Genomic DNA, 17,245 nt, shown 5'->3' on the forward strand with positions numbered 1-17,245 from the left:
TTAAAAGGAATTTTCTTGTGTAACCAAGGCACAAAATTGCTAAATGTTGTTGAATTAATATGCAGCTGCTTCTAGAGATATCTTTCACTGGAATATGCAAGATTTCTCCTGCATAAACAGCCAACATTGTCTTCATATGCTGACATGGCTTTTTCGGTCATTAGATATGCTGGACTCCACTCAGCGGTAATTCTAACTCCTTTGGCCTTCTGCTCATTAACCTGCTGTCAGTAAATCCGTGCTGCTGCATATGCTGGGCGAAGAGGGACACACAACAACAAAAAATTACTCACATGTAATTTTGTTGATCACTGCCCTCTTTTCTGCCATCCTACAACCTTTCTGCTCCTCCACGGAAAATGCTTCTTGGATTTTTTTTTTCTTTTCTTTTTCTTTCTTTTTTTTTTTTTTACTGTTTTAATTTCTCTTTCCTCCTTCGCTTTTTTTCCTCTTTGAAAATGCTACAGTAGAGGAACGGGGCATATACAATGCCTGAAAATGACAAATATTTGCCTCTCTTTCTTTATATATGGATCCACAATGCTGTCAGTAATAGATATTAGATATAATGGAAGAAGATGAGACAGGATCGTTGAAACAGAAGTATTCGTGAGTAATTTTAATTTTGTGTTTTCTATTGCTCCAGCACATGGTTTTTTTCTTAATCCTTGAGCAAAAATGGCTGGTCAGAGTTCAAAGAAATCAATATGATTAATGTATTTATGACATTATTAACTTCAATTAACAGTGTCTGAACGTGAGCAAAGTTAACAAGAAACCCAAATGTCAGTCTTAATGATTCTGGAGAGAGGACAGTTAAGATTTTCTATTTCTCTTCAACTTCTAACTTGCTTGCTAAGAAGAACATATAATCAATACACAGCTGCTACAATGAGAAATAATATCTGAGAAAGAACAATGCTAAAAAATGGGTGAGGGGAAATTTTCTGATTAAGAATAAGCATACTGTTGTGTAGAAAACAAATGTACAGATGGCAAGGAATGGGGTGGGGAAGAATGGTGTTGATTGGGGAGCAACACATTAAATCCTTTCAAAGATTTGGGCTCTCACTAGCAAGTGGGTTTCCATTAATCACACAAAAGACCATATTTCTGTGAGTGGCAGGGAAAGAATCCTTTTGCGTGTGGTTGCTTATAGGGTCTTTCCCATGCAATACGCAATGTATTCCTGTACTTGGTCAGAACAAGGGAGATGAAAAAATAACTCAAAAATCAAGACGACGATAAGGCATAGCACGGTTGCAGGACTTCTGAAGAAACGATTGTTTTTGTTCGCTCTTACAGTACTCAGAGAAATGCCTGGGGCTGAGGTGAAGCCACCAACTTCCATATTGATGGCTCTGTGGTCGTGCTGCAGAGGATGCTTGCACTGCACTGCCCTTAATGCATGCTGCTATGTGGGGCAGGCCACCGCTGCCCTTTTCCCTGCATGATTTCTTGTGAAAGCATAAAAATCTTGGGGCTGTTTGTTATGTGGCAGGAACCACTGTGCTAAGGAAAACGAATGTGCTAAAAGGAAATGACAAAGTGTTTAGACTACAAGGTTACATTTCTTCAAGGAATATAACTGAGAATAATAAATGCTGACTAATTTTGAGATAGTCTATGTTAGCAATTTATGTATGTAGCTCTTGGTTAAGAATTTGTTTTTTGAATGTATGAATTTATTAACCTTGAATTTCTGAAAGTTCAACACAGCTTTGTTCTCAACTAATATTTAAATCAAACTGCCTTTTCTGTTCTTTTTAATGACACTACGGAATGTTGTTGGGGATGGCGTCAACGAAGTACAGGATTTTAACAGAGAGCAAGCTCAAGATAACCCCCGCTAGTCTGTTGTTTCTCTGCGACTTTGCAAGGAAAAGGAAGGAAGGCGCTTCTTCTCCCAACTCCTCCTGCAGTTACCATGCGCAGCTTCACTTTCTCTGCCATTCAAATCGGTCACTGAGGCACTCCACGCCGTCCTTCTCAAAGTAGAAGGAAAGACCGCATTTCCCCTTCCCTTCCGTAAAAGGCAAAAATCCCAATAAGCTCCATTTACACAGTGCTTTATTCCATTAAACGCAGTTGACAGCATTTCTCTCTGGCTGCCAGACCAAATCAGGCAATTCTTTGTGCTGTCTCAGGTGCGTGCCACCAAACAGCTGACCTTTCCATCGCTTAGCAGAGCCAGCCTCATCGGTGCTGAGAGCGTGTCTGGGGGAGCGCTAGCTCACGCAGCATCAGCGGGGTCTCTCTTTTGCCCAGTGCCATAAAGCCTCTTTAGAGAGAAACAATCCTGAATAAAGAACAGAAATTAAAGTGGTAAATAGTACCTTAAAATAGAAAGCTCTGTAAAACTCACAATGTATTCCCTTTTTTTTTCCTGACGTGTTTTAACCTATTTAGAACAGTTCTTTTCCTGCTTTGAATGGAGTTAATTTTATCACAGCTGTTTATTTTTGCTTTAATTTACACAGCCCTTTATCATCCCTAAATATCTTTCTGTTTTAGAATCTTGGTCAGATGCCAGCACAGCTCTGGGGATGTTGTGTGTTGATGAATTAAGTCTGCTATTGTGGTCTCTTTTTAATCCCTGTTTGAGCTAATCTGTTTTGATGCATTTCAGAATGCTGCTCTCAAAAGAGTAATAATAGTCATAGCAGGAGTGTGGTGTGTTTGAAATGTCTTGAGAAAACTAATATACCTTATATACCCACAGAGGAAGAAAAGTGCAAAATTCCCCCAGACATGGTTGTGAGAATTTAATCTTCATGAATCCTTAAAATTTGTATGTTTATAAGGAGCATGAAGCAACAGTGACTCTTGGAGCTTTGAATGTTTTTAGGGAGCCTTATTTCAGTAATTCCATATCTTGTCACAGGCAAAAGTGAGGAACAATTGACTCCTGGAAGTTTTAACTTCTTGCTACTGGTGCTGTCATTGCTCTGGCTTTAAGCAGCTTACTGTAAATGCCACCTAACACTCAGATTTGATTCTGCCTTATGGTGCTACAGATGATTTGGCAACAATAAATTTAGGCACAATAATAAAATTACTTTGCTTGTGCAGTGAGACCCCAAAAAGACTTCTTTCTGAGAAATTATAAAGGTTTCACACTATTAGGACTTGCATGATAGTAGGCACGTTAGTAAACACTGAGTTGATGTTATATTCTTGGCTAGTTAGTTATCCAAATGCATTTAACTTCTCAGAGCTTCTAGAAAACTTGCTGTTAAATAAATAGAGAGGCCTGTCTAATGTGGCTGTTATCCTGTCCAGTATATGTTTGAAATATTTAGCAACTAACCTTAGAAGAAAAGAGAGATGTTTCTGAAGACAGTAGTTGACTGAGCTGCTGACCTTACCTTCTTCGTGCTTCAGTTCATTGCCATTTCAGTCTGCGTGGGTGTATTGGTCATCAGGAGCGGATCACTGTGCCAGCTGAAACACTCACCAGTTCTTCGTGCCCATTCAGCAGCCAGACCTCCCTGCTAACTCTAGCTCTTCTTGCAGAAAATTCCTTATTTAAAATTCATAGCCTGACAGTCCAGGTCACTCAGGTTCTTGCTTAGTTCCCTGCCATATCCGTGGGCTGCATTTTTCTTTCAGGGAGACTGCCTGCCCAGCTCTGTTCTCCTACTAAGCTGTTTGCAGTAGTGGTGAAAAAGGCCTTGAAAAGCTGAAGAATAAAAGGAGGGTGTTTCAGTCAGTGGGGAGATGGACATTTTCCATTTTGGGAGGAGGGATTACCTCAGCCATGCCTTCCCTATGTAGGCATGGCTAGGGAGGCATGTGTAGCCAGGCCAAATGCAGCTGCACTTGGCAGGATTGCTCCTCGCATAGAGGAAAAGAGGCAGGTAGGATTATAGAAGGACTGGTTTAAGTAGCTTCTTTCGCCCATCTCTTGAGGGGAGAGAAGTCAGATGAGATAGGATCGTAGAGTGAAGAGTCATTCTTGGCTTCCAAATATTTTTTTAAGTGACTTGGACAGGGCCTGAATTGTGGAGGAAAAGCAAATAACTTCATCCTTTTAGAAGACAGTGCTCTTGGATCACTCTCTGAGCTCAGGTCTGCTCCCCTCTCTCAGTTGGAAGAATGGGGGCAACCTATTGGAGAGAAAATAGATAATAAAATCAGAGAGGCTTACATGTCTCACACAGAACTTGGGATATGATAACGAAAGCTATATTCCTTGGTTTTAGTCAAAATGTAGAATAGCACCTCATTTAGTCTCCACCATTGCCACTTTGTAGGATAAACTTGTCATCAGGACTGTATACTGAGACAAAGTTGTGCAGCAGCATTGAGAATGAAATGGCTCTTGGATTGCCATCAAGCACAGATGGGTGATGCTAGGGCAATCTGCTGTAAGCCTGAGGTAAGGCTTCTGATACAAGGTGTGATGTTTCATCATAGAAGAATGCTAATAAAAGATGAAGACTCCATAAGGAAAAACAAGTGATGACCCAGAAACAAAAGCCCAGTTCTTACTGGAGCCCCTTGAGGTTTCTGAACTCTCTTTCATGCAGGCTTCAAAGATCTGGAATTCCATGCAAGACCTGTTGCATAATTCCTGTAATTACTTCCATATTTTATTTGCAGCTGTTGGGAAAGATCCAGCTCTAGATGTATGTCATCTTCTCCCACAACTGGTGACGTAGAAAACCTATTTTAATAATTTATTTTAAAGATAGCTTTCCTATTCATTTTGGAGGGTGGCTAAGGGAGATGATGGCTCCTATCAGATGAAACTCAGTTACTTGTTGAGGGAGGTCCTAGCACGGCTTCTACCCTCCATCACAGAGTAGTTCTAGGAGATTCTGGCAAGGATGAAAGGGGGAACCTTTGCCAGAGTATAATTTTCTTATCCTGGCTTGAAAAAGATCTTTTGTTTAGCAAAGGGAGGACAATCACTGTGATTTGTATGGAGTTTAGAGTTGTGGAGGCTTTATACTCAAATATTATTCATTGCAAGTTCTCTTTGAAGATAGGAGTAGTAAATAAAGTTCCTCTAGCCTCTCTCCTAGCCAGGACCTTGTGACTGACATTTTGCAAAGCTGGAATGGTCCTGCTGGTAGGTCTCTCATCTTTTGTGTTACTGCCCAAGGCATAACAAGGTATAGGAATGAGAGAAAGGCAGTGATGTTGCCTTCTTGGGTGAAGAGATTTATACCTTCCAGGCTTAACTGACCTAGCCCCATATCTGCGAGTGCCTCCGTGTCGTGGAATGGCTCCACTACGGATATGTTCCTTCCCGCCACAGTGCAGAGCAAGGTGACAGTGAATGCTTGAAGTCACTGATTATTGCCTCTGTGAGCTCTGGAAGGGAATAAGTGCACAGAATTTACTTTCCTGATGGCATGAAGACCATCATTCTAACTGCTGTGATAAACCAGTGAAACCAGCTTTAAGGTTTTTTCCCCAGGCTCTTTTGGGGAAGGTAAAAAGGCCCAAGCAAAAAGATATGGGCCCCAGCCTAATTAAGAAAAAAAAAGGAGTCATAGTGCTCTTTTTTAGAATTCTTTTAAATTATTTTTATTCCAATCTTGAACAGTTTACAAAACAATTAAATTGTGCAGTGCCACCTAAGTTGAACCCTGACAGGGTGAGAAATGTTACTGCTATTCAATAGGTAGATACAGCAGCTGCTCAGGAGGCTGGAGAGCTGAAGCGTTATGCAGAAATTTTTGTCTGCTTCTAAGTGGGAGCTTTTTCTAATTCTGCATCCCTACTCCTTTCCTGTTTTGGGTTCAGAAAGTCTCAGAACAGAGCAGTGTATGATCATTTTTCTGGTTAACATTCTTGCTAAAAATCCTGGTCTGACACACAGTTCCTGAATTCCTTTTCTCGCACATCCTTGATGTTAAAAGTGATTTTAACAGGTGAGCCCCTGGCTTTCTTGATTGTGAAGCTGTGTCTATAGGCCTCAGGACGTGGAACATTTCTGTGGTTCACCAGAGAAGCTTAAATAAGCCCTCGATGAGGATCCTACATTTTACTGGATGATCATGTTTCTTCATAGTGAATCACCAGTAAGACAGGAGGTCTGTCCTTAAGCAAGTTAGTGTTCACCTAAATCACAGAAAGTTGTTGGATGGAGAATATCTAATCAGAATTTATCAGACCTTAGACAAATCTTTATCAATAGGACTCGTTGCATATTCTGCTCTCTTGAGCATTGTCATGACATATATTTCTTTGCCAGAGAATTTAGCTTCATAGGTTCTGACCCTTATATTTCAGTTTCTCAGATGGGCCATTGCGACCATTTGCAGGGCTGTGCTGTATGCCTAATCACTGAAATGATCCCACTTTAAAAAAACAGACCAAAAAACTCAACAAAATCAAAAACTGTGTCCCAAACCCCAGAATATCATTGTTTTCTGCCTTTGCTTTTAGTGAGCCATCATAGACTGAACATCAAGGAAACATATGTGGAGCTCTACCTTGAATCTCCTCTTCATTTTTCTGCTGTCCTTAAAAGTTTCTTATCCTGTGGATTTTTTGTTTGTTAAAACCAAAACCATCATTTGAGTTGGGGAGGAGAAAGGAAAGGATATATTGCTAATATTGAAATTTTTATTCATAGGGGTTTTCATTGACTTCAGTGAAATATTCTTTCTTTAGATATTGCCCTGTTCAGTTTTGTGAGTATGTTCTAGTTTAGACTGCAAAAGGTAGTCAGATGCTTTCAGCTCAGGGTACTGTTTTATCCTATTCCTGCTGCTTATAAGTGGCAGAGAATTGTAGAAACTGAGGCATTATGAAGTTATAAAGCTTCCCACATGCTCCACAACTTGCAGACCTTTTATGGGGATCCACTAGACCTCATCATTTTTATCCACACTTAGTGCCATTGCTTCCCTTTTGGCAGAAAGAGATTACATGCTGGAGTACCCCAGGGAAGAGGGAAATAGAGTTATATATAATATTTACTTGATTTTGGGTGTCTAGATTTTAAGGATGATTCTTTCTTCTGTACTGGTAGCCCACTACTATGAAAAGCCATTGCAGTCGATTTGTGGACCTCCATATAAGAAAGATTAAGAAGATAAGAAAACTTGATTTTTTTTCCTTCTTTGACTCGTAAGATGAATATCTGTGGCACCATGAATGCTTCTGAGTAGAATGTGAGAATTTGGGTTCGTTGTCCTTAGGTGGATTTAACCATGCTCTGTAGTAGCAGCAATTGCTGTGTTTTTTTCCTGGAATCATAGTTAGCTCAATGTGTAATGTAAGAAGGAAGATTTGAATGATTCTGGAGGCTGTCTCAATTGGAGGAAACTTCAGTGGGTCGTTTTTGCTGCCAGCGAGTATCGGGCCTGATTCTGCACCATTCTGTAATGTGGCTGAAACATCACCATGTTGGATTTGTGGCCTCTGTTATTCAAAGAGCGGAAATTTTCAGATAAGTGTAGATAATTTTTCCTATTCACTGGAAGAAGTAATGCAAATCAGAATGTCAGTTTTGATTTATTATATTCCTAGAGGATGGTGTGCATGGGTGCTTTTCTTATGAGGCTGGCTGTGCTGCAGAGAGATTTAATTTTCAGCAGGGAACATATTATACAGCTTATTTGATTGCAAATTTGTTTAAACAGCTTTCAGCTTTATATTTCCCAGTTAGGTAATGTAGCTTTAGATACTAATTGCATAATTGGCTTGATGTGAGTCATACAGATTTAAGGTACAGTATGCCTGGTCTGACTGCTTGTTAGCTTTAAGTGGCGTTATACAATAGCTGCCCTAGAACTGAATTTAACTCTTTCATTTCTTGGATCCTCTTCTGAATAATCTTTTTCTAGGGATGAAGGATTTTCTTGGTACTCAAGTAATGGCTACCTTCATGAATAAAGTTTTGATGCTGGAGTGTGCATGTTTTGCGGGTTGGTGTAAGTTCTGGCTAGTACCCCAATGTGATAAAATAATGTGTTCTTAAAAACTCTAGAATGAGTGCATGGCACAGAGAGCATCTTCTTTACCTGTTTTTCATGATTTTGTTTTCCTTTAGGGGACAGTGGGAGGGATCATTTTCCATTCTCAATTTGGTTTTAAATTATTGGGTTTAACACTTAAGATTCTTTCTTTCATCCCTCCATTTCACAGGCCTAAAAGATGCTACAGGCTCTGAGAGTGATGGAGGTGACTCTTGCAGCATAAAATCTGAAGGAGCCAATGGAGGCACAACAATCCAACCCAAAAAGGTCAAGGGTGTTGGCTTTGGAGATATCTTCAAGGACAAACCTATAAAGCTACGACCAAGGTCAATAGAAGTTGACAGTGATTTTCTCCCAGTAGATAAGGTATGTATCATTTCTTAATTCTCTCTTGGTGTTGGTTTAAATAAATTTTCTCCCTAAAGTTCTAAATTTGATCATTGGCAAGAATTTGGATATTTATGGTCATTGTTTCCTACTCCTTCTGTGGACAAGATTGCTTTTTTTTCTTTTGCCACACACCAGAAAGTGAATTCCAGTGTGGTTAGCTGCCTGCAAGAATTGTGACTTTGCTTAAAGATTTCTTCCTATGTTCATACCTCCATCTATTGGTTGGGCTTTTTTCTAAGTAAATATTAGTTTGGAGAACAAGACTTGAGAGTCTTTTTCAGGTTTGCAGTTACTCACATTACCGTAAAAAATAATAGCTAGTTATGTAAACTAAGAGGGGATTACAGTCACTGTGCCATCAGCCTGCTAAAAAGGAAGCTTCAGAAAACACCTAAGCATCTTAATTCAGTAGCGGGTTTGTTGATTTTAAAAGATGCTTTGAAAAATTACCCAGCTTTGTTTAAAGGGCTCCGTAAAAGGGAAAGTATATTTTATGTAATTTTATTCTATATGACCTAAAAGGAAAGTCCTGAGATTAACACTTGGGGAAAAAAAATCATGTTTTCTGACAGATTCAAATAAATCATCTTTTTAGAGAGTGCTCTTTGTCTGCCAGCCTCTAAAACAATCTTTACATAAATTAGAAATAAAGACACTAGAAAGCAAAATGTGATGTTTCTAATAAACTGGAGGAGGGGAACTTTTTTTAAGAAAATAAATTGGTCATTCTAGGGTATGTATATTAGGGAAATGAACCAAAAAATGCCTTGTTTCCTAATGCAGTTAACAGCCAAAGAAAAACCTTGTCAAATCCTTCTCCTTTCTTTAAGCAAAGAATGAGATTTCTATAGGGTTACTGATATTCTGAGACACGGGGCACTGTGCTGGCAGACTTGCACAACCTGGGATCCTGCTGTGGGCACAGTTACGTGATACATTTGGCTCCAAGGTGATTTTAAGAAGTTCCTGGGCAGCTGTGGTTGTTCCCTGGTGCTGCAGCTTCTCACCTTTTGAGTTGTGCTGTGCAGTTGTCTTTAGAACCAGGCGCTTTTGTGGTTACATCTTCTGGGAGGGGCCCTCAAAATTTTTGGATTTTAAGCTAGATCATTTCACTGACCTGATTTATATAGCACAGCGTCCCACCCCACCACAAGTTATGATGGTATAGCAGAAAGGGAGATGCTGCTGAGATGTAGTGGAAACTTCTTAAGCTAGTTACACTGCAGGAAAAATGGTTAATATTTTACAGGTGACTGCAATTTGGATTCTGTATAAATAGGGTAGTGGAGAGCTGGGATGATCTGAGTATCTGAGTAAAGGAAAAGCCTAGATTATTATACGCCTGGACCATTGCTGGCTTCTTCAAAGTCTGCATGGTGCTCTGCTCACCTTCTCTTTCTGGGTGGCCTGGTTACTAACTCATGTGCAGTGCTTGGGTAATGTATAGAAGCAGAAGGAGATGAGCCGTATTCAAACAGCACCTCATCAAAGCAGCCTGTCTGGGAGCCAAGAGAGCAACAGCCCAGCTCTGTCAGCGCTTTCTGATGAACTGCCCTTGAACCAGACTCAGGGAACGTGGCAGGGAGGCAGCGAAGGCAGCTCTGTGGGGAGCTGTTCGTGGCATCTTTCTGCAGCGTGGTTTATTTGTGACCCTGAGAGTCTACCAGTGCTTAAGGTGGCTGAGACTGGGCTTTATGAGGGTTTTGTGAGTACCAGCACATGGAATTGGTTAATAAAAGGTTGGATTTTTTTTTTAACTTTTTTTGGTGATGATTGTTTTTATAATTTGATGGCTGCCTGGGATATTTTTCAAACAAGTCCCAGGTAAGGGAGATGTCTGTACAGGACTGATAGCAGTAAGATCTAAGCTTGTGCATGGCTTTACTTAAACATTTTTCTAGAGTCAGACCATACACAATCCTGTAGCACGAGGAAATGCATATTTTAATATGTTATGCATATTTTAATAATGCAGTTCTACAAGAGATGAATTTTTAATTATTAATTTCCTGCTACTAGCTAGGTAAGGGAAATATATTTTATATGCCATATATGAAAAGGATCACCTAAGATAAACATCCTTAGATTTACGTGCTAGCAGTATTTATGATTGCTGTGTAACATAAGCATTCATTTGTAGGGCATTGGCCAGAATTCCAGTGTTGCACATAATTCAGTTCTCTTCCGTCTCATGTAGGCAGATCAGAATTTACAAACGAAAAGGCTCTTGTAATGCCATGTGAAGGATTTCTTTTGTATGCAGTTTACTGTAAGCGTAGCCCTCTGTATGGTAGACATTGTAGATGGGAACTGATTAAAATAAATTACATATCCCTTGAACTCTGAAGTCTGTTGTTTTAAAGTGAAGTGGTCACAGAGTGCTTATTAAGTGGCCTTCATTCAGTGAAGGGAAATCTCACTCCACTTTATAATAATGAGAAAATTTACCTTCCTTTTTTCCCAAAGGGCAGATGATATTTGCGCCATATAAGTTGGTAGGTGTGTTTCCCAGCCAAAAATTGAATTTAGGATTTCCAGAGTTCACAGCCTACCCACAGACCTTCTTTCCTACGTCTTCAGATTTCTCTTAAGGTCGGCACGTGTAATGGAACATAACAGCCTCATCTTTGTAAGCAGAATGCATTGTTTGTGTTTCAAGCATGTAGATAAGTTAAACCAATGTCTGTGGTGTCACTGCTTAATTTCCTGTCCCGAGTCAGGATGGTTAATCTTTTAATGCTGACACCCAGAGGCTTCATCACTGCAGTCTTTGGCTACTCATAGCACAGATACATGATTCACTGACACAACATTAGGTTGTGATTACAAAACATCAGCCTCCCCAAATACATTTCTCCTGGCTGGAAGAAATTCCTCTCTCATCGCTGCAGTGCTCTTTGCCATTTAGTGCTGGCTGATAGATAGAGAATTCTGTTTTATTTGTAGTTCCAAGAAAGGTCATACTTGGCTTGAGGGCTCTGCTTACTTTATCAAAAATGTTGTAACCTTATCATGCAGAGTGCCAAATCAGTACAATTCTTCTCTGTCAATTTAGTGTTTAAAGGGATCTTTGCCCTGCTAAGTATCCCATTCATTTACAAGAAGTAGCCTCAGTTTTTCAGTAACTCACAATTTTATATACTTCTCTAATGATACTCTTACCTTTTTGATATTACAGATTTGCTAACAACTACTGAATGTTCTCAGTATGAATAAATTATCATCAAGATTGTATAGTGTAGGATTATTTATCACAAGATAATTCCCATGGAAAATGTCAGTCCTGTTTACAGAAGAATCAGCTTGGTCTTATTTTGCTGGCATTACTGCTTTGTGGTTTAATGTGTTTTCTATTTTATGAATCATAATTTTACAGCATGTTTCGCGTAAAGGTATTTTGCAAGGTTAAATGACCCGAGCGTCAGGGCGAGTTAAGAAGGCTTTCACACAAGGATCAGCAGGAGTCGGAGGGCAGAGAGGACTGCTGGCAGCTGGGCAGGAATAGATTCCCTTAGGCCCTCCTGTAAATCACCACTGGGTTTGTTGTGCTCCAGGTGATAGCCTGCTGCTAACAATGCTGAATGCAGTGATTCTTCTCTTTGAAGATGATCAATAAACTCCCTAAGTAAAGGCAAAACCAAAGAATTGCGTGAAACCCCATTGGCTTCATTGGTGGGCAGAATTCATTGCTTTGCTGCTCTTTATTTTAAGAGTCACAAAGGCAGATTATCCTAGGGAAATTAATGATGTGGTTGTGGTCGCTTAGCAAGAACAGTGCCATCAGAGCTGTCCTTTTGTGTTTTAAAATAAAGGAGTTGAGTACTTTTGCTTTGCAGTGCTTCTGGTTTTCTTTGGCTGTTTGTGTTGATCAGTCAGCCACTAGCTGTATTTGTTTCCTGGCGAACCAAGAATCAAATTCCAAAGGCTTGGTTCTGTCAGAGTTAAATTCTCATTAATGATAGGTGTAAGTGAGCTACTTGACTATGCTACGTGTAGCTGAAGCCCTAGTTTGCTGATAGATAGCGTGCATGTATTCATACTGCATGTCCTTAGAATATTTAGTGAAACACTGTTAGAGTAGCACAAATTTTGTGGTCAAAAAGAAATGCCCATTTCACGTTTCCACCTTCTCCTTATACCTCTTCAAGATACTCAAACAGGTGTTTATGTTTATTTCTTCTTTCATTTTGTAGGAGCCTATCTAAAATTTCTGTTCTGAGGTTTGGCTTCCTTCCAATATTATCTATATATACTTCCATTGTTCCAACAAACCTGCGCTTTTTCCTTTCTCATACCTAAAAATAAACCTCTGAATGTATAAGATAATTAATTTTGACCAATAAATACATTCCTTAGTCTGATTTAACTATATGGGATTGATTAGTGAGTTGATGTTTTAGCTAAGAATGTTAAATGCCATTATAACTGAATATAAGATAAAAAGTCTTTTATATCTTTCTCTGAAAACTGTGCTTTCTTCAGAAGAGACTATGGAGAATATTTTTCATGTTTTCTATTTGAGAGTATTATATTTCTACTTTTCTTCAGGCAAGAGATTTCTTAAGACTTTTTCATGGTTAGCTGGTGTTGGTGAATTTACAGAAAGAGCTAGATTTCATTAACAGGCTTTACTGAGGTCACGTTTAGTGCTTGCCAGAGCTTAACATAAATTATATTCAACTGTCAATTTGGGGACTATTGCAGCCACCATAATGATTTAATATACAGGGGAAGGCTGTCATGGCTCTGGATCCAGAAACTTGTAAGATCTAGCTAGCTGGTGTTTAGGGATCCTTCCCACTGCAAGATACTAAATTCAGGCTGAGATAAATTTTAATTATATTTTATTTATATATTAAACATATTTGAGAGAGGGAAGTGGAGAAGAAATAATGAAAGTAGACACAACAGCTATAAGGGCTAGAAGCTCACGTTAATTATTAAATCTGCCTGCTCTCTGCAATAAAGTAGAAATTTGTAAATGTGGAGACCGAGCGCTTATAAGGCCTGTGTATTTTGAGCCTGTGACCTGGGGACACCGAACCTGTGATGATGGTGTTTTGTTACCATTCACATCTTTGCCTCGCCTGATCTGTTAATTCCTGCCCTGTGGCTTGCAGGAAATATTTTTTCCCTTAATTTTCAACTGTTGTGCAAAAAAAAAAAATCTTTGAGAGATGCAAGTTGGAGGTCTGCCTTGGCATTTCTGAAGTGGCTGATGTTGTATCTGAGCTCTGCCAACACTGCCCGCCGATGGTGCGTGCCCAGAGCTAGCTGCACAGGCAACACATGGCAGTCTGCACTTGCCTTCCAGTTGTACAGTGCTGCACGGCTTATTTTTCCCTTCAGATGTCATTGTAGGTGCTGGCTCCCCCACCACAAGAAATGCCGAAGCCGGTTCTCAAAATACAAAGAGAATTAGAAAATGAATGTGAGCAAAATACACCTGGCATTGAATACAAGCACTATTAAAAAGGCCTGCTGGGACAGAGAGCATGCAGTGTGAATAAATTTTGTGTGTGTGTGTGTGTGTGTGTGTGTGTGAACAGATAACGTGTGTAGGACCTTGTACATGAAAGCAGGGGCTTCTGATGTTCATCTCTTCAGTGATAGCCATAAGCGATGGCAGCCGTCGTGGCGAGCATCGGCAGCGTGCCAAGCTGTACGTAGGAACAGGAGGGAGCGTGCAAACAGTGTTTGTGTTGGGCTTTGAAGTTGCCGGGTGCTGCAGTTGGGCATCGCTGCCCTCGAACCGTTTCTTCTAGTGCCACCATGTGAGTCAAGCCCCTGGGGGAGATGGTGCCTGGTCCCCTGCTGTAGCTATCATGAGAGCAAATCTCCCCTCTGGGGGGTGGCTGTTCCCCTGCTGGTGTCACTTTTCATTTCTAGGGTTTAGTGAGAAAAAAGGTTTTCTTCCTTTACGCAAAAGTAGCACACATCTGCAAACGGTGACGGATGCTCGCAGAGCACTGTGGCTGTTATAAATAAATTCTTTAAAAAATCGTTGCCCTTTCTGGAGTAAATAATTCACAACAATAAGAAGTAACCTAGTTTATGCAGAGCAGGTGAAATACCGCAAGTTCTTGACATGAGGGACAGTTGAAAAGCAGCATGTCTCCTTTGGGGAGGCTTAATAGAAACAAGGCTTGGTACAAAGAGGGTAGAGCAGGAAATGGAAAATTCAGTTTAATAGAGGGGAACAAATTTGATAATTCTGGCTGGCTGTGAGTCTCTACTGACTCACTGACCTGCAATACTTGAGTAAATAGTGTCTCCTGATCTCCTGGATACTTCCTGCTTTTCCATGCTTTCCCATTCAGTATCTCTGTTCTCACATTTTATCCCTTTGGGTTGTAATATGGTCAAGCTGCCTGAACAGAGCTGTCCAGGTATTGGTGACATGGTTTAGCTTTTACAGCAGTCTGTTATAGCATTTTTTTTGGTGGAAAAAGTTAACCACACAATATTTTATGTCTGTGCCACAACACTTTGCATGTACATCATTGGCTGTCACTCAGTTTTGTCTATGTGAAAGAAACACGAAGCACATATGCATGAAAACCATTTCCCACTTATGTTCCTGAGCTACTTCAAAACCATGTTAAAATAGAAACAGAGTAGTGTAGGCAGTATTCCTAGTACTAGAAGTTACTCCTAAAAGTAACGTGGAGAATCTGGTCTGTTGTCCTGGGGAGAGCCCTGGGCTTCTGCCAGGATGAGGTCTCTCGGAGGAGTGCTGGGAGGGAATACTCCCTAGTTTTCAATAATGGTTTTGATTATGAAATGTTAGCATGCTTCAGTATGAAAAACAGGATGTGTACGTTTAATAACAAAAAACGCTATGCTTTCATAGGTTAAAATGGAGCTGATTTCTGAGTTCCAGAGACATTTGATGGAACATAAACTGAATTTCCAGAAAAAGATTTCTTACATGTTTCAACTGCAGTAGAGAAAATACTTTAGAAAGTAACAGTACTTGACATACAGGCTGACTTTTTTTGCTGTCTAATGAGCTTCAAGAGAGCTGGCTCACAAATTAATACAATATAATGTGTATATTAATAACAATAAAATCTACCTAGATAAAATCTAACTGATATAAACTGTTATAAACAAGTTTAAATTAGTGTAATCAGGGCCTTTGGAATGAAAAATTTTATACACAGTATCTTAGTGTTTCTCACTAAAATGAGTTTTTCTTGCTCCACATTGATTGTGTCAGAGACCGTGATTTTGAATTGCTTAGTTGTTAACTTTTTGAACTTTGAAAAGCTTATAAAAATTTTAATGAGAAGACATTTGATATTCTTTGCACAAATGGTCTTTGAAAGTTAGAAGTGGTATTTGCAAAAAAAAAAAACAGTCTGAGTTTTCAAATTACATAAGTAAATTTAATACTTGCTGAGGCATTAAAGAGATTTGTGGATGTAAACCAAGCTGTGTAAGATCTGCAAGTTACCTTGAGTAGAATTTATATACTCATCTTTTTCTGTCTATTTAAAATAATTTGTGATTGGAAAATATAAATCTGCAGGAAGTAGGTTTGCGTAGGCCTTCAGACTTCACCTGCTGAATCATTCCTGAACCTGTTCTGCAGCAGGGTGCTGGCCCAGGGACCGTGCTGCAGGAGCTGGTACCTTTGCTGTGATCCATCATCTTGCTCATTTCCTGTCTTTAAAATATCCTGATATTTTTTCTGGAAGTTTGTACTTGCTTTGATAGGCCTACTCAGATCAGTTTCGATTCACTTTTTATATAGGGCCTGAGGGGATCTCGGAGATCAGCTAATCCAAGCCATTCAATCAGTTTAGGACCAAGTAGGTATGAACAATCCCCAAGAAATGTCTAGTGACTTGTTTTTAAAAAGCATCCAGTAAAGAAGACTGTGTACTCTCCCTATCTTCTGGTCTTTCACTGCCATAACAGAAAGTATAGTCTAATATCCCAGCTCAGCAAATTAAGCTTTTTCTTGTTCTTTTTTTTTTTGTAGGAAGCAGATTGAACAATTAATTGCCCTCCCCTTTAAAACCTTCTACAAGAAAGTTTATCATGTCTTTCCTTACTATTTGTGTCTCAAAACTAGAGAACCATTTTTACTTTTATCTTTTTAATGTATGAGTTAAATGCTTGTCGTCTTGTCTCAAAATTGTCTTGCCACCTATATGAGAATGTCTCCTTAGATAATGGGTTATGTCTGTATAGAGAATGTGTTGAGTGTGCATATGTACATACATGGCAGACGTGTTTGTGTGTAAATGCTTTGACACTTTTTTAAAGCTTACTGAATACTATTTAAGGTCAAATAGAAGTGAGGGTATATAATATTTTGTCGTTTTCTTAAATACAAATTTCATTTCTTCCAAATTATCAGAGAATCCCATGGTATGTTACCGCCTGCTCCCCCGCTGCCTTTTTTGAGTCTCTTTAAATTTAAATGGATGTTTGTGAAGAGGAAGTATTGGAAATTTATGAAATTTTCATGGAACACATCATCCTCGTAGTGATGTTTCAGTTTTACCAGTTTCTTAATCATCTTCCTTTAAAAAACAAAAGGCCAAACGTATGCCTAAATGACACGAAATTTCAACCTTTTTTTTTTTTTTTCAAACTGACGAGAGCAATACACTCACCATTTGTCAAAAGCTCCTTTTCCAGCGGTGTTCTTTGCACGACTTTCAGCCCAGGCCGTTTATAAAAAGTCTGCCCCTTCTTACTTAGGCTGCCTTTCCTAGCTGTCCTTTTCCTGGAGCCAGGGGAGTCCCGGTTCGGTTGGCGACAGAGAGGAAATGCCGAACCTACCGTGAGCAGAGCTCGGCAAAGCTCCAAGTTTCCTGCGAAATAAACAACCGGCCACTTTGTTTGCCTGGGCTGGCCCGAAGCATGAGTCAGTGGTAGGGCTGGGCTCCTGGCCTCGG

General features: G+C 39.7%; 1 protein-coding gene across 5 annotated transcripts in view; it reads left to right on the top strand.

The window, feature by feature from the left end:
- Positions 1–17,245, top strand: part of SH3KBP1 (SH3 domain containing kinase binding protein 1) — a 235,112-nt gene that overhangs the window by 136,368 nt on the left and 81,499 nt on the right. For all 5 annotated transcript variants that reach the window (XM_026120727.2, XM_064499178.1, XM_064499185.1 and 2 more), the window contains one exon: positions 8,110–8,306. In XM_026120727.2, the coding sequence (XP_025976512.2) occupies positions 8,110–8,306 (197 nt within the window). The remainder of the gene's footprint in view (positions 1–8,109; positions 8,307–17,245) is intronic.

The sequence above is a fragment of the Dromaius novaehollandiae genome, chromosome 1 (assembly GCF_036370855.1).
Source record: "Dromaius novaehollandiae isolate bDroNov1 chromosome 1, bDroNov1.hap1, whole genome shotgun sequence".
Lineage (NCBI taxonomy): Eukaryota > Metazoa > Chordata > Aves > Casuariiformes > Dromaiidae > Dromaius > Dromaius novaehollandiae.